The sequence below is a fragment of the Oreochromis niloticus genome, linkage group LG4 (assembly GCF_001858045.2).
Source record: "Oreochromis niloticus isolate F11D_XX linkage group LG4, O_niloticus_UMD_NMBU, whole genome shotgun sequence".
In the NCBI taxonomy this organism is placed as follows: domain Eukaryota; kingdom Metazoa; phylum Chordata; class Actinopteri; order Cichliformes; family Cichlidae; genus Oreochromis; species Oreochromis niloticus.
In genome coordinates, this window is record NC_031969.2 from 9,785,290 (window position 1) to 9,801,967 (window position 16,678).

Genomic DNA, 16,678 nt, shown 5'->3' on the forward strand with positions numbered 1-16,678 from the left:
AGGTTAATGGGAAGAACAAGATCCAGGCAATCAAGACCTGCACCCTGTTGGTGGTCATATAACCTGCTTGGACAATAAGATGGCCAAAGGAGGAGGTAGAAGCCACTGATATCAAGACAAGCTTCTTACCATGCGTGGTGGGTTTAACCCAAAGTCCAGAACCCTGAGACTGTACACTAAACAGAAGAAAGGTGGCCAAGGCCAAGTACAGAACCACTATCCCGAATGAAACAAAGTTCCACAAGTACATCAGGAAGATGGTCACAACCAACCATGTACTTTGTGACTATCTCAGGCAGCAGAAACAAAAGTGGAGTAGTAGAGTGGGGGGGGATTCAACTTTTATTTTTCAACTTTTGAGTTGGAAGATTGTAAATCTTAGAGAGATATGTAGAGTGTCAAGAGGAGAAATATTTTACTGCTATTATTTGCTGCTATTTCTATAATCATCATTACCATTTCATTATTAATAGTGATGTTGCATCCAGATGCATTCAGATGGTCAAATATATTGGTATTATATAAGTCTTTATTACAGGTCCAGGAAGAACCACTTTAAACTGTTGAGTTGAATCTATAATTTTAAAGGCTTTTGAATGTTTTTATATTCTTACACTGGAGTCTTCAGTGGGTGAGAAAACTGAGCTGCAGCGACAGGAAGTACATGTTTTTGAAGTTACATGCTTTTGCAGAAGTGAAACTGAAAGCAGAGTCTGAGTGCAAGTACTGTGAGTAGGTTATGAAACTGTATTAAGCTTTTAGTAGAGGCTCTTGATTAAACATTTACTCAACATATTACATATATAGTTCCAGTTAGGGTATTACATGTAAGGATGAGCCTCTGTTCTGGTGACAGGTCAGAAGTGCAACGGGTGAGATGAGAGAGCATTTAAGGGCGAGACACCCATACACACACATGCAGACACATATAGTGAGAGAGGTCATGACACGTACGCAGTACACAGCACGCACGCGCCCCCGCACGTGCACGCACACACATATTAGAGAGACTCATTTATATAGGTAAGAGTTTAATCATGTTTTGCTATGGCTGCAAAGTGGGGTGCGTACGTGTTAGTCTGTTCCAGGAAGTACACCAGATGTCCCAGAGATAAGCGACAGCGAAGGCGAGCTGGGGGAAGCACCTGGCTTCGACGTGAAGATGATGTTCTGTTTTAAACGGTGTTCAAAGTTAACTGAACGTTTGTGGTTTTGCATTGACGTATGCTGTATTGTGTCTGAGAGGGGGGGGGAGCAGTATCACTCCCAACCCTATAAAACCTTTGTCTGACTATTGTAAGATAGTTCAATACTGATTGGGTTGTTGAACTCACACATGTGTTCATTAAAATGTCGTCTAATTGCACCCGGCTGGATCTGTGGTTATTTTTGGATTTCCCCTCAATATCTGAACCTTAACAAGAGACATGTTTACAAAAACATATAGCTTTCAAATAGAAGTGAGACTTGTAGCTATGATAAAGAACATTAAAATAAAATTACCTCATTTTTGCTCAGCAGAATTCCCATCCCTTCTGCTGTGGGATCATGTAAAAACAAAACCACAAGAAAGAAACATTGCATTAGGTCATAGTTATTGCATGTGGATTGTGCCATTTCATTTTCAATCAAAACTATTATTAGCTGCTTTTTTTTTTTAAACAGAGTTAAAATTCTATTTTCAAAGTTATAAAAGGTATATAAAAATACACAACTAAACTATAAAATCAGTATTCATAATTAAAATTTATATTTTAGATGCCTGTGTTCTGGGTATTCCAGCACAGTGCAGACCACCTACCTGAACACTACTTCCACAGAGGTTGATTATCTTGCTAATGGTTTTACATCTTCACTGCGTACAATCTAATTACTGTAGCTTCTCTGAAAAAGAGAGCCTTAAACCAGAAGTACTTGACTCTGTGGTATAACTCTCAAAAAAGCACTTTATAAGCGAATACAATTTTAATCATTAGAGAAAAAATAACTTGTAACCATTTGACAGACATAAGATTATCTACAGCTACTTACAGTACCATTGCTCACTACTTTGAAAATTACAAGAAAGTCTGCCTGATTTGAGACAAATGATGAAGAAGTGAGGGATGGCTCAAGACTTTTGCACACTTCTGTACAGATGTGAATTTTCACTCTTTTTATAGCCAACACAGTACTGCTACTTATCAACTGAACATATTTGCTGAACACATTTACACATCACACAAAAACTTAAATTAAGCATCAAGATTACCTAAATACATCATTCTCTGCTACACCATGTGTGCACACTCTGACGTTTTAACACAAAAATACAACAACATTAAACCCACCTTTTATTAATCAGTTTCCTCACCCTGCTTCACCTGTGGAGATGTGCCTACATTATGAGTTAGTTACTTTCACTTTAGATTTTTCTCTGAGAAAAATCTAAAGTGAAAGTAACAGAGCTAAAACCATTTCACTTACTGGGAAATGAAACCTTCTCACCACAATAGTGAAGAATATACTGGTGTACTTGTGTATTCAATTGTTTCAGTGAGCACACAGTAATACTACAAAAAAAAACCAAGAAAAAATAGAGAAAATGCAATGTGAATGCTTATACTGTAAAGCGTTTGTCTGACTTATTAAAAATAATATTTAAAATCTCCTAAACTGAAGCAATTTAACTGAAAATACTGAAAATATAAACACTCTCCTGTCAGGATCCTGGGTCATTTTGACCCAGCGTTTTGTGTTTCCTTGGAGTTCACTTTGTGCCTTGTGTTTATTCTGATTTTGTAGTAGTTTAGGGTTGAATCTGGAGCTCAGTGTTTTATCAGCCCTACCTGTGTCTGTCCTCGGTGCTCTGTCATGTCCTCGTATTGTAAAACAGTCTGTAGGTTTCCTGTTTTACTTTGAAGGCTCGTGTTCTGGATTTCCTGTTCTGTTCTGAAGGTCTGTGTCTGTTATCGTGTTCAGCTTGTATCCTCAGGTCGTCTTGTGTATTAGAATCGGCTGTGCTCCCACCTGTATGTCATTACCTGGTCTCCTTGTTTGTGTGTGTGTATATATAGTGGGTGTCAGTCTGTGCCTGTCGTCGGCTCGTCTGTGTATCTCTGTGTAGTCTGTGTATCTCTGCACTTCTCTGCGTTCATCTGTGTCTCTCTGCCCCGCAGCCCTTTTGTATACTCTCAGGTTTGTTATTTAGTTTATCCCAGTTTGCCACCCTGCCACTTCTGTAAATAAACTCTCACTCATATCATCAGTCGGCTGCTTGCATTTTGGGTCCTCCTTTCCTCAACACGACTGCTGCCCCAGCCGTGACATCTCCAGGAGATATTCAGAGTTTCTGTCTGAATTCTCAGACCTTTTATCTGATTTAGTGCTTAGCTCAGATAAAATAATTATTATAGCTGATTTTAAGATTCATATAGATACTAAAAATAACAACATCAACATGGCATTTAATCTACTACTAGACTCAATTGGCTTCTTTTAAAATACAAGAATCCACCCACCACTTTAATCACATTGTGGAATAGATTTCATTAAAAAGACTGACAAAAAGTCAGAGCTCTGTTGAGCCAGACATTCCTTTGACATTAACTAGTAATGACTTCATGAATTTCTTCAAAAATAAAATTTTTGCCATTACAGAAAAAAAAAACTTTTAACCATTTCACAGACAAGATTGTCTACAACTACTTTCAGTAGCATTGCTCAGCACTTTGACAATTACAAGAAAGTCTGCCTCATTTGAGACAAATTATGAAGAAATGAGGGATGTGTTAAATTGTTAAATGTTGCCATAGCTGTACTTAAATTTGTAAACCTTGTCCTGAACTGCATGTTCAGATATTTTTTTTTTGTTCCTCCCCTACATCTAGGTGGGGGATGCTATAGCTGTAAGTGTTTAACTGCAGGCACATTCCATGTGAGATTCTGGTTTCCTTATCTGGGAAAGGATGTTCAATCCCAGCCATTTAGGGGCTCGCCTATGTCTAAGGTAATGAACACACATAAGTGTGTTCATTACATTCTACAAAAAGGTTCTTTGACGTATGATGGTTCTTTAAAGAACCATGAAGACATCTGAAGGACCATTTAAGAACCATAATTTTTCTGAGAGTGAGGTCGAGGGCAGAGGTGCTGCCAACCAGGCTCCCCTTGCTAGCAAGTAAAAACCGGTTAAGCTGTTTGTCTTGTTTTGTCCACAGGAATAAGTCTCTGAACCAGCGGGCATGCTAAGCGCAGACCCAACAGGATGGCTCAAGACTTTTGCACACTTCTGTATAGATGTGAATTTTCACTCTTTTTATAGCCAACACAGTACTGCTACTTATCAGCTGAACATATCTGCTGAACACATTTACACATCACACAAAAACTTAAATTAAGCATCAGGATTACCTAAATACATCATTCTCTGCTACACCATGTGTGCACACTCTCATTGAAGTTTTAACACAAAAATACTACAACATTAAACCCACCTTTTTATTATGTGTTCCTCACCCTGCTTCACTCGTGGAGATGTGCCGACATTATGAGTTAGTTACTTTCACTTTAGCAGAAAAAGATAAAGTGAAAGTAACAGAGTTCTGGTTTGTATATTTAGATTTACAATAATAGATTACACAGCAGTGGGGAACAGATTTCATTACAGTAGATGTCTTTTTGAAAGCACTGTAACTAACTTTAAGGGCATATAATATCCGCTGTTATCTTATTCAATACTTTGTTCCAACTCAGTGCAGACCACCTACCTGAACACTACTCCCACAGAAGTTGATGATCTTGCTAATGGTTTCACATCTTCACTGCGTACAATCTAAATACTATAGCCCCTCTGAAAAGAGAGCCTCAGATCAGAAGTACTTGACTCCCTGGGATAACTCTCAAAAGCACACCTTAAAGCAGATAACTCGTAGGCTGGAGAAGAAATGGCCTCTCACTAATTTAGAAGATCATTATTTAGCCTGGAGCCAGTTTAAGCCAGTTTGCTGCTTTAAAAAAAATCCTTAGTAGTAGACATCTTACTATTCATCACTTATTGAAGGAAATAAGAACAACCCTAGGTTTCTCTTCAGCACTACAGCCAGACTGACCAAAAGTCAGAGCTCTGCTGAGCAGGGCCGTGCAGAGATGTCCGAAGAGGCAGGTGCTCAAAGTTAAAAAGGGCACATAGAACCATATTCATCATCTATGGAATCACAACATATTATATCACTGTAATCGGGTGGGGACAATGCAAAGCAAACGTAGCCTATGTTTTACCTGATGGGGTACAATGTTGCTGTTGAGAGGTTACTGCTGCTCCTGATGCTGATAATGCTGGAGGACAGGGCTGTGTTGATCTGAGACTGTAGATATTAAAAAGTCCATAGGAGAGAGGGTAGCTAATTAAAGAAATGTAATGAGATAACAATTAAATGCAAAGACTGGTGACAGCTCTTGGAACCATAAGACAACAGATTAAAAACAATGTGGGAAATAAACTGAAACGGGAGTATTAGTAGGACTACAGAAAGGGGTTGTCATGGTAGGGTAAGAATGTAACAAAAAAAATCTATGCGCATAAAACACACACGCACACACACATACACACATGCATATACAGTTACATTTCATACCTTCTCCAGAATACTGTACATACTATGGCCACAAGTTTGTATCATGGTGCTGATCCAGAATCCTTCCCTTATTATTCATTCCTAGTGCTAAGTGATAAGAATTTAAAAAATAAATAATAAATATAAAATAATGCATTTATGATGATTCAATCTGTTTGACTATCTGTGCAGGCAGAAAGCCTATTAAACATTTAAACTGTAGAAATACAATAATTTTGCTGCTGAAAAATCTGCATTTTTGTCATATTTGAAATATAAATGTAATAATCTGTTTCTTAATGTATTTTCTTTAAATTACAGTTTGTGTTTTTTATATCGTAATTATAATAATCCATAATTATGTGGATATGCATACCAGAAAGGCAGGGGAACGCCCTGTAACTTACTTTAAAACTAAATATGTTCCCTAAAACGGTTGACAGACTAAGACCCCTGTAACCCTTACCCAGTTAGTTAGCAGCTAATGACCACCACTAATTGAGCATTTAATAAAAGGACAGGTAATGTTTTGTCACGCTTTTGCACACACAGCACGCTCATTTGTTTCAATTCGTCAGTTGCCACGAGACAGCTTTCATCGTGCACACAATAACCTAATATTCCTGTTGTTATAGACTATAGTGTACGCTGTACACCCTACTTATTGGTTTTTGTTGCATCAGTCTGCGTCTCCCAATTAATTAGTGTGCTTCCCCTACAGCTCCGCACCGCCCAGGCAGCAAAGAATGAGCGTGTGCTTTGCAAGCTTGTTCCACCAGCGCGCTCTGCTGCCAAAGGTGAGCTTTGGTTCATGGTTTTCATGTGACTGATGCAAGCCAGATCATTTTATTTAGCAAAATTGTGAATAATAGTTAAATGTTATTGTTGAGGGGCACAGGCAGGACTCCACACACAAACACAGACATAAAAAAAAAAAAAAGAATAAAATAAAGTTTAAAAAAATGCCTCATGAAAGGCCACTTGGGGCACCCATCACAAAATGGGCAGGTGCTCACGCCCCCTGCAAGTCCCTGGCCATATGCAGATTTCAGATATCATGTCACATTTGACCTCTGACCTCTCCTTCAAAGTCAATAGACTGTCAAAGTGATAAAAACTGCTATAGCTAGTTAAATCTATGTTTCTCACTGACATTTGTATTGACAACATACAGACATTTAGGGAATGATAAATGGGGTTTCTAATTATATTGTTACTTTGAACCTCTGACCTCTTCTGTAGGATTAAATAAGGTGAAACATTCATAAAATGTCTTTTATCTTTTAAAAATAGGCTTAAAATTGTGCAACTTTTGTTTGTTTTGGTAACATTTATTTTTATTATGACTTTGTTATGTACACAACAGTAACAGATTATAAGTGTTTAGATACATAACCGTTTGAATACATGTAGAATTCTCATGCATACTTTTAATATTTATTATTAAACATTTAAATGAATTTTATTAAAGAATGAAATAAATATCATGCATGTACTATATTCACATGAAAAAGGTTTCAAAAAATCAAAGAAAACAAAATGAAAATATACAAAATACAGCACTATTCCCTTAATAGTATGTACTGCCCCGACAGTGAGTTGCCTTGGTGAAGGTTTGTGTTGTTGGAGTGCATCTTGCTGTTGTAAATTAACTCATGATTGTATAATATTAGTTGTCTGTATGCTGAGCCACTACAAGTAAGTTAACAGTAAACAGTGCCCTCTACTGACTGAAATCACATATGGCGTTATTTAAATATAGTCTCACACATCCTTTGTTTAGAGACTGCAAAGTAAAGGAGTTAGCGAACTACAGCACTCAATGACGCACATTTATTTCCAAATCTACAAATGTATTGTTTTATATATTTGATTAAACCAAAATCTTTTGGTGTTTGTATATCATTTAACATTATTAACCTCTTAAGAACTGAGGGAAAAAACGCACCTTTCTGTTTATCTGTGTCAACTACAGAGGACATAATGAATAGGCTGAGTCTCAGGGGGAAATTTACATAATTAAAGTGATGATATTAGGAAAAAAACTTTCCAGAGAAATAGGGGAGCTAGTCATCATTATCGCAGTTGTAATTTCTGCCCATTGGTTAATTTGAATGATTTCTTTTGATAAAAATTTCCCTGAGATTTAAAATGTTAGTTTCCAGAGTGACCTGGGCAACAAGGAAGCAGACATTATGACAAATGAACATAAACACACAATGAAAATCCACAAAAATTCAACTGGGATAGATTACTACTGGGTGGACACAATAGCACATCATATATAATACAAAATCTAGATCAAAACAGGAACAATTTAGTCTGTTTAAAGCAAATTCTGCATTTGGAAATTTGGAAATCTGGTCTTTAAAATATAAACAAGATATTAGAGCAGTGGCATACAGTCCCAACAATGCTGCCTGACCATCCAACACCAGCGAATGACCTTCCAGCATCCACGGATGACCTTCCAGTAGCAGCGGCTGACTGCCCAAAACCAGTGCCTGAAATTCCAAAAGCAGCGGCTGAATGCGCAGCCACAGTGGCCGACCACCCAGCAGCAGCGGGTGGCCAACCAAAGGCAGCAGTTCATCGCACGACCACAACGGCTGACTGTCCAAAAACAACGGCCAACCGTCCAACCGCAGCGGCCAACCTTCCAACCGCAGCGACCAAATGCCCAACTGCATCGGCCAACCGTCCAAAAACAGCGGCCGACTGTCCAACAAGCAGAGGCTGACTGTCCAACAGCAGATGCTGATCGTCCAACAGCAGAGGCCGACTGTCGAAGAGCAGAGGCTAGTTCTAATAATAAAGACAAAATACATTTCAATAAGGGTATAATACACTAGAGTAGCAGCACAATTATAGCTATATAAGAAAAATTAAAGAACATATCCGATATAATCTGTACAATGAGTAAATAAACAGCCAAACTGTTGTAAAAGTATTTCATGAACTTTTTTGAAATGCATAATGAGGTAAATTTGCTGGGGGAAGCATTGTGTGGCCAACTAGTTAAATTAGTGTAAAGAAAACATCTTAGACAACCCTCCTTGTAAGTTTACATACATGCAGATTCAGACAAACACAAACAGTTTCACTTAAGAAAGTTCCTAACTGAGAGAGGAACCTGCCAACACCATTCCAACAATCTGCATTATGCAGCAGTGCTCGCAGGAGTCTCGGTCTGGCAGCAACACTGTGTGTGCTTGACACCCACACAAACACTGAAAATGGGGGGTCTTCCCCTGAGATGGTCAACCTGGAAGCGGCTAGGCGAGGGCGGGGCAGGACGTCCTTAGCCAGCTGCCACTGGCATTCCCCTGACAGGATCCAGTAGCCATAATTACTAATGCTTAGCTTTGACAGGTAGCAATAGCCACAAATACAAAAGTCGACAAGGTACTTGGGTAGCTAGTCCTGTATGCAGCAACACAACAACCGCTATTAGAGGAAAATATTTTCTCCACTAAAATATTTAATTACAGCATAATAGATATTCCCGAAACCCAGAAAACCCATGTTCATGGACTACTGTAACAGCTGCGTCATTGAACAGTTAAGTGAATTATCCTGATCCTGGACTGAGTATGAGCTTCATGGGGAAGAAAGTGTTAGTGTTATTGGGAAGCTGTATTTTTTTATTTCTATGTGAAGACATGTCATTCGTGTCTTTGTTTCTATTTAAAAGCTATATATTCTGGTAGTAACTGGTGAGGATTGTTTGGTTTATGTATTCAAAGTAATAACTATAAACCAGTGCCTCAAATGTTAAACTAAGGAAAAAGAAACTGACCCCTACAATGAGGGGATCTGATATATAGTCAGGGGCATTTTGCTGACATGAAGTAAATCCTGTTAAAAAGAAATGGTCACTGTAAACATTCAAGCAAACCAGTTATGGAGTTAATAACATAAAACTTCTACTACATCGACTGCTAATTTCTACTGTAATTGGGAATTGGATGTTAAAAAAAATATTTTTTGGAAAGCCAAGAGCAAAAATCAGGGAATGTATTTATAGGAATTAAGTTCTCTCCATCATAACATCTCACCTTTTTGTTTTTGCTGAAAACCTGAAGATCTGATCTCATCCTCTTTTTTGTTTGGCTCCAGATGATCTTCCCCCTCTTTGTCTTCATCACACATCAGTCCACTGTAGCAGTGGGGATTGTTTTCAGAGACCATAATGTCTATTTTCTCTAACAAAGCTATTATCTCATCTTCATCTGTCATATTTCTTGTACATGTGTGGAATCTTTTTTCAGTAAAACCGCTGTTAGCTTTCAGGTCTGCCAGTGCACTTTCACAGTTTTCACCTGGCTCATGAGTCACAACAGTCATTACATAAGGAAGAAATCCTTCTCCAAACGCCTTTTTTAGCCACTGAATCCCTGAGCAGTAAAGGCTGCTATGCAGACCATATGGTACCAGTAAGAGAAAGACATGAAATGCCTGATTTGATGGGATTTCATCAACGTTTTGGAGACCGATCATATTAATAACAGAGATCTGCCGACCACATATATCATACAACTTGGATGAAAACTGATCCACATTGGAGTTCTCTTCATGGTCAAGTAAAATGTTGTTTGGCCCAATCTCCGTAGAATTTGTGTCACCAAGTAACACAATTGTGAGCTCAGGCAGCTCTGAAACAAACCAAACACAATCAGTAAGTTTAAAATGCAAATATAAGCTATAAAATCCATATTTCTAATTAAAAATATTACCTTTGTCTTTATCTGCAGTTGATTCAGACATAATTTTAGTCTTGCCCTTTTCCTCATCCTCTTCTGGTTGTTGAGCTTCATGAGCATCATTCGCTGGATTGCACTAAGAAAAGGTATCAAATTCTTTTGGTCAGAGTTACAGTGTGTTTTTCCATAATTGTCATTGTACATGTACAATGACACTAAAGAGCTAATCTGTTCTTCTATTACAGGGCAAAACATTCAGTCAAAACATTTTAATCTCAAATGAAAAAGAGAGGTTCAAGTATATTTAATAAATGCTTAGTTGAATGAAAAAATAATAATTACTTAAATATGAAATGATAAAAATCTAGAACCACTCATATCACAATAGGATTTCAAACTAAAACAGTTAGGTGTGTTTTATTTACAGACAGCCAGACAGGTTGGGACTTGAGACAAACACAACAAACGCCCACATCATTGCCCTTAATCACTTTCTAAATTCAGGGTTCAGACTAAAACATTAGGTGTAAACTCACATTTACTCTGCATCCTGCAAAGATTATGTTTCTTTCTTTGTGTAAAAAGGCCAAAACTGGTTATCCAAACACTGAACAGAGAAACTTGAACTACAACACATACCAGGTTGGTGTGACTTTGTTATTTACACAGGATGCCATTATTGTACTAAATCTTTACATAGAAAATACTACATAGTAATGTTTAGAATCCTGTATTTATGACTCTGTTTAGTGAAATGAATCTGTGACAAATCTGACACCATAAACTAAATGCAGGTCACAACAGGTGTGTGGAATGTAGAGGTGAGGACCCAAATGTGGGATGCAGGCTGAACCAGTAAAAAAAAGAAAACAACATTAACAAAAACAAACACAAAAACCAGCGATGAATGACAAGGACCTCCTTCTGGAGAGGACACAAGGGACCATACACAGTGTTCGTGACAATGAGGGCTGACGGGGAATGAGAGACAGGAGCGGAACGAAGCTGTGAAAGTAATTTCACACAGTTGAAAGCATGCAGAACAATCACAGAGGAGAAACAAAACGAACGCGAGCCACCAAAGTAACTTTGGTGGAAATAAACAAGAGTCAACTGCACTGACACACAAAGACTAACACTAAACAAGACCCAAATAAACAAGACCGCAGGAGGGCCAAAGTGCAAATACAGCAAAATGAGACACAGGGAGGAAAAGTTAGGACAACAAGTCAAAAAAAAAGAACTGAAGCAAAATAAAATAAAAGTTAAACTAAAAACGTAATAATGATAATAAAAGATGAATCCAAAACTCAAAGTGCCACAAAATCCTATTACCATGACGATGTAACTGTGAGATAAGGACATCGGTGAAATTCCTTTACCTTGGTGTCAGCTGCTGTCTCCTCCATCTGAGCTGCAGAGTCATGTAAGAGAAAGAAAAACACAGATATCTTGCAGTAATAGGAACAAAAGCTATTTAAAAATGAAACACATGACAAATGCACTTCACTATTATAAGAACCAGTGTGTAAATATGCACCGGTGTGTAAATATAAACTCTATTTCAAAAACATTTCTGCGCTTTTCTCTCACATCAGCATTTTTCTGGTTTACCCCGCTTAATGAAAATGAAAAGATTCAGTTTGAATCATGTATTTGAGAGCGTATTCTGTAAGCTCTGTAGCATGGACTCACCTTGTGTTCCTTTCCTCAGGTCTGCTTTATCTGAGATCTGAGCTACTATTTAACTCCCTACCTTAACAAATCCCTCCTACCTCCTTTTGACAGAACTGATGTGATGTTGTAAGTGTGCAGTGATCCAGGAAAACTAAGTGTATATAAAACTGGCCATTCAGCAATGAAAACAGGTAAAGAGAGAGAAACAAAATTCAAGTCAAGACTTGCAACTTACAGAAAACCCCGCGTTTGTTGCTGTTTGATACTGAGACCTGTAAGGCTAGTCAGACTTGATTTTAAAATGCCACCAATTGGGTTTTGGTTTTATAGTGTGAACTAATGCAACAGGGACCTGATTGCAAGATTTATCTGGAAACAAAAAGACTGTAGGCTGAGTGCAGCCCAAGTGAAGCAGGTACTCTTCTACAAGCAGGAATTATAGTAAAAGATACAATATTTCCTGGAAACATGGAGGTGACATAGAGTGTAAAATCCTACATTTATGCTCACTTGGTTATACCTTTTCAGCTTGTTATTGAAGGCAAATACACACACACACACACACACACATAGATTTTTGATTTGTGTTGATCAACGGGGGGTTTTTTTAGATTTTATTTTTTCTCACAGGTGGCTGCTCTACATATTGGAATAAATGGGAATCTGACAAGATATGAGGGAGTACTTCCATTAGACCACAATGCACAACAGAGGAAGCTAAAGAAAACCCTCCTGCATGCAGATGACTTATAAATAAGAGACAGATAAAATCACTAGTACATAAAAATACTTAGAAGAGATGAGTATTTCTTTCTGACATGCTAAAACTTGCCAGCCATGCCTGCTGTTTCTGTCCACTCTCTCAAATCATCTGAAATATGATCCACAGTTAAAAACACTTGTATGTATGCATCCAAAATGCTGCAGCACGAGTACTGACAGGGACTAGAAAGAGAGAGCAGATTTCTCCTATACGGCTTCCCTTCATTGGCTTCCTGTTAAATCCAGAACTGAATTTAAAATCCTGCTCCCCACATTCAAGGTCTTAAATAATCAGGCCCCATCTTATCTTAATGACCTTGTAGTAACATATCACCCTATTAGAGCACTTCACCCTCACACTGGAGGCTTACTTGTTGTTCCTAGAGTATTTAAAAGTAGAATGGGAGGGAGAGCCTTCAGTTTTCAGGCCCCTCTTCTGTGGAACCAGCTTCCAGTTTGAATTCGGGAGACAGACACTATCTCTACTTTTAAGATTAGGCTTAAAACTTTCCTTTTTGCTAAAGCATATAGTTAGGGCTGGACCAGGTGACCCTGAATCCTCCCTTAGTTATGCTGCAATAGTTGTAGGCTGCCGGGGGATTCCCAAGATGCATTGAGTTTTTCTTCTTCAGTCACCTCTCCCACTCACTATGTCTTAATATGTCTTAATGTCAGCTCTCTGAGCATACTCATACTTGTCATTAATCTCTGTCTCTCTTCCACAGCATGTCTTTTATCCTGTCTTCCTTCTCTCACCCCAACTGGTCGCAGCAGATGGCCGCCCCTCCCTGAGCCTGGTTCTGCCGGAGGTTTCTTCCTGTTAAAAGGGAGTTTTTTCTTCCCACTGTCGCCAAAGTGCTTGGTCATAGGGGGTCATATGATTGTTGGGTTTTTCTCTGTATTTAATATAGTAGGGTCTACCTTACAATATAAAGCGCCTTGAGGCGACTGTTGTTCTGATTTGGTGCTGTATAAATGAAACTGAATTAAATTGAATTGAGGTCATTTGAAGAGAAGTGGAAAAAAATCAAACAAGCAATGATTAAAAAAAAAAATCACACAGACCTTATAGACCTGGGTTTGAACCTCTTTAGTATCGGGCGCAAATAGACATAAGAGCACTCCAAAGGTCATTTATTGTTGAAAAATTGGAAAAACACTATGTGATGAAACTGCAATACTAAGAAACATCTGCAAATGAACCAGATTAAGCCTGAATGTACCAACCAGACATCATGCTTCAAGCATTACCAGACTCATTGAAGGATTCTGTGGAAAAGGTGGTATTTGCAGAAGGTGTGACAAACATTTCAGTGCTAGTCTGGATGTAGCGTTTTCAGTGGGAGAAATGTTTCGTCACTCATCCAAGTGACTTCTTCAGTCTCAGCTGACTCCAGGTTTCCCCAATGACTGAAACCAGCCCACAGAAGGAACAAAGGGCTGGGAGGTCAGTGGTCTTTGATCAGTGGGCCTTGATCAGTGGTTGTTGATCAATGGTCAGGAGAATTTGCATAATTATGATAAAGGAACTGACCTCCTAGCATTAAAAATGTAATTTAATTTAATTTATACCAACAAAGTGACTCTATTTTAGGACCAAAGTAATTATCACAAGACACATGAGCCATAGACGTCCGGGGTCACTGGTGACCTAAAGAGCCTAAACCCAGTATGCATCTCTTTGTTTGAGGTGATAATACTATTTAAAAATACATGTATATCATTATCACTATTAAAAAATGTTGTATTTTACTGTATATAGTAACCATCTGTAAATATTATAGGATTTTGGCTTCTTCTTTTTTTTTACACTGTTTTTTTTTTCTATTTTTATTTTTCTAATATATCTCCAATTCACTTTTCTAGCTGTCCATTGTGCTGCTGTTAAAAAGTGAATTTCCCAGTGTGGGATTAAATAAATTCTATGTTTATGCATGTTTGGTGTCCACTCTGGGCATCAAATGCATCAATAGCTTCTATACCCGACGTCGTGTTTGGTTATATCATCTGACTCTCCACTGCAATCGGCATACTATTGCATTTGAATGGCGTACAGCCTATATTTAGTGAGACCTATAAAATCAACCACAAATGGTTTCAAGTTGGTACACAACACAGATTGTAGCTCCAGTTTGTCTTTAATGGTTGGAACCCTCCTGAAAAAGATTCATGTGTGTATGAGTGAGTAAATGAAGTCTCCCATGAAGAAATGTGGCTCTCAATGATGTCCCATTTTGTTCCTCATAGTATGTTTAATCTGGACTAAGCTAAGGCTTGGATATTTACTGGTTATTATGTAAGGTAGTTTTAGAAAATACACTGATCTGAGCGTTGTCATTGTTATGTCGCAGGCAAAGCAATGAGATCGACTGTAACAGCAGTTATGGTGAGTGTTGAGGTAGCACAGAGTGAAAAATTGGTCTTACTCATTGCTGATGCTCCCAAAGCATTTCGCAAGCGAGCCATAAGATGTAACAGTTCTGACTCGGCGGCTCCTCCTGATGGTACATATCTGAAACACCTCACCTAGGAGTGTCCAGCAGGCTTCTAGCTGGCCTAACAAACTCATCTAATCATACTGATAATCTCCATTTGGCAGCTAAATACATTTTAGCTCGCTTGCTGACAAAGAAAGTGTACTTACACATACCAGTGTACTTATTCTATCACCACAGGACCTGCACAGCTGCAGAGTTTTGCTGTTTTTGAGGGATTCGTCTTAAATTCACTTTTGCACACATATTTTCAAGTGTGCTTTTGCACGTCTTTGCAACAAGCGTGGTGAACACAGAGTTGTTGAAGACATGACTGAACCCCAAAAACCTGTCTACTACATTCACTATTAAACAAATGTTTAATAGTGAATGTAGTAGACAGGTTTTTGGGGTTCAGTCATGTCTTAAGTCTTAAGTGTCTTAAGTCTTAAGTCTTAAGGCTTAAGTGAAAATAAAAAATAAAATGTTTTCAAATAACTGAAAATTTAGAGATTAAGAGATTATGATTGTTAAATTAATACATACAATGAAGTTGCAGGACATGCAGCTCCATCAGGGTTTACCAAGAGAGGCTGCAGCAGCCTCAACATTACTTCTTCCAAATAAAAGCCAGACCAGAAGTCAGGCTTAGTACACAACCTTGAAGGATGTATCAGTTCCTAAAATTAATCTGGAAGATAGATAAAAGAGGAGGTTTGCGGAGGAGTTATTATCAAGGATGCACAGGTGTTTCTTTTCTTGTTTTTCTTCTTCATGTCTTTAGCTTTGCCTCCTGTCTTTTTGTTAGTGCCACTGTGTCCAAACCAAACATCACAGCAGATCTTACTCTCATCTTATAAACCTTTGCTTTCACTCTTCCTGCAATCCTTCTGTCACACAACATCCCTAACACTGGTCTCCACCTGCTCCACCCTGCCTGCTCTCTCTTCTTCACCTCTCTTGTGCACTGACCATTTCTTTGGATGGTTGTATTTAAACTCCTCTACCTTAACTATCTCTGCTCCTTGCATGTTCGGCTTCCACCTGTCTCCCTCTAATTCAGACACATTTCTTTTGTAGAAGTGTTGTCACCTTTAGTGTGTATGAGGCAGGGCACACAGCTGAAAGGCTTCTCAGAGTTTCTTATTTGTTTTCACCGATGTCTGACGTTGTGCAGCACTTTATCACATTTAAATAGGACTTGTAAATAAGCTGACTGTGGCCACTGTAGTGGTGCGGACCATCCCCTTTCAAAGTAGGTCATGAGTCAGAGTGATTTACAGTCTGACTCATGACTGTTCACAGAGCCAATCAGAGTCTATGAGGCAGGATCACAGTAGACTGAGCTGCATTGTATCAGGATCAGCCACGTTTTGTGTTGGCGGTAAAACATTAAGATAAGGAAATCCAGAGGAAAGACTAATAGTGGGAGTGGGATTACATCATTAATGGATAACGTAAGCAGATA

The 16,678-nt window shown here is 38.4% G+C and overlaps 2 protein-coding genes across 7 annotated transcripts in view; both read right to left on the reverse strand.

The window, feature by feature from the left end:
* LOC102080640 (interferon-induced very large GTPase 1-like) overlaps positions 1 to 4,541 on the reverse strand; it is a 17,575-nt gene extending 13,034 nt beyond the window's left edge. For 2 of the 5 annotated variants that reach the window (XM_019358172.2, XM_019358169.2), the window contains exons 1-2: positions 2,331 to 2,402; positions 1,504 to 1,538 (exon numbers count right to left, since the gene is read on the reverse strand). In XM_019358172.2, the coding sequence (XP_019213717.1) occupies positions 1,504 to 1,530 (27 nt within the window). In that variant the 5' untranslated portion in view covers positions 1,531 to 1,538; positions 2,331 to 2,402. Of the gene's footprint in view, positions 1 to 1,503; positions 1,539 to 2,330; positions 2,403 to 4,475 lie in introns of those variants that run through there. The other 3 variants (XM_019358170.2, XM_025906782.1, XM_019358171.2) reach the window with 3 other exon arrangements.
* A 2,368-nt stretch (positions 4,542 to 6,909) lies between these two features.
* On the reverse strand, positions 6,910 to 12,130 carry LOC102078678 (GTPase IMAP family member 8-like). Of its 2 annotated transcripts, none has more exons than XM_025906803.1 (5): positions 11,993 to 12,130; positions 11,680 to 11,711; positions 10,331 to 10,433; positions 9,653 to 10,249; positions 6,910 to 8,399 (listed from the first exon to the last, which is right to left on the reverse strand). In XM_025906803.1, exons 2-5 carry the CDS (start codon positions 11,704 to 11,706, stop codon positions 7,981 to 7,983), a joined length of 1,146 nt encoding a protein of 381 aa, XP_025762588.1. In that variant the 5' UTR covers positions 11,707 to 11,711; positions 11,993 to 12,130; the 3' UTR covers positions 6,910 to 7,980. The 2 variants fall into 2 exon arrangements, with proteins under 2 accessions (XP_025762588.1, XP_005468465.1); XM_005468408.3 differs by having other exon boundaries at positions 10,331 to 11,302.
* Between the last annotated feature and the right edge of the window lie 4,548 nt (positions 12,131 to 16,678).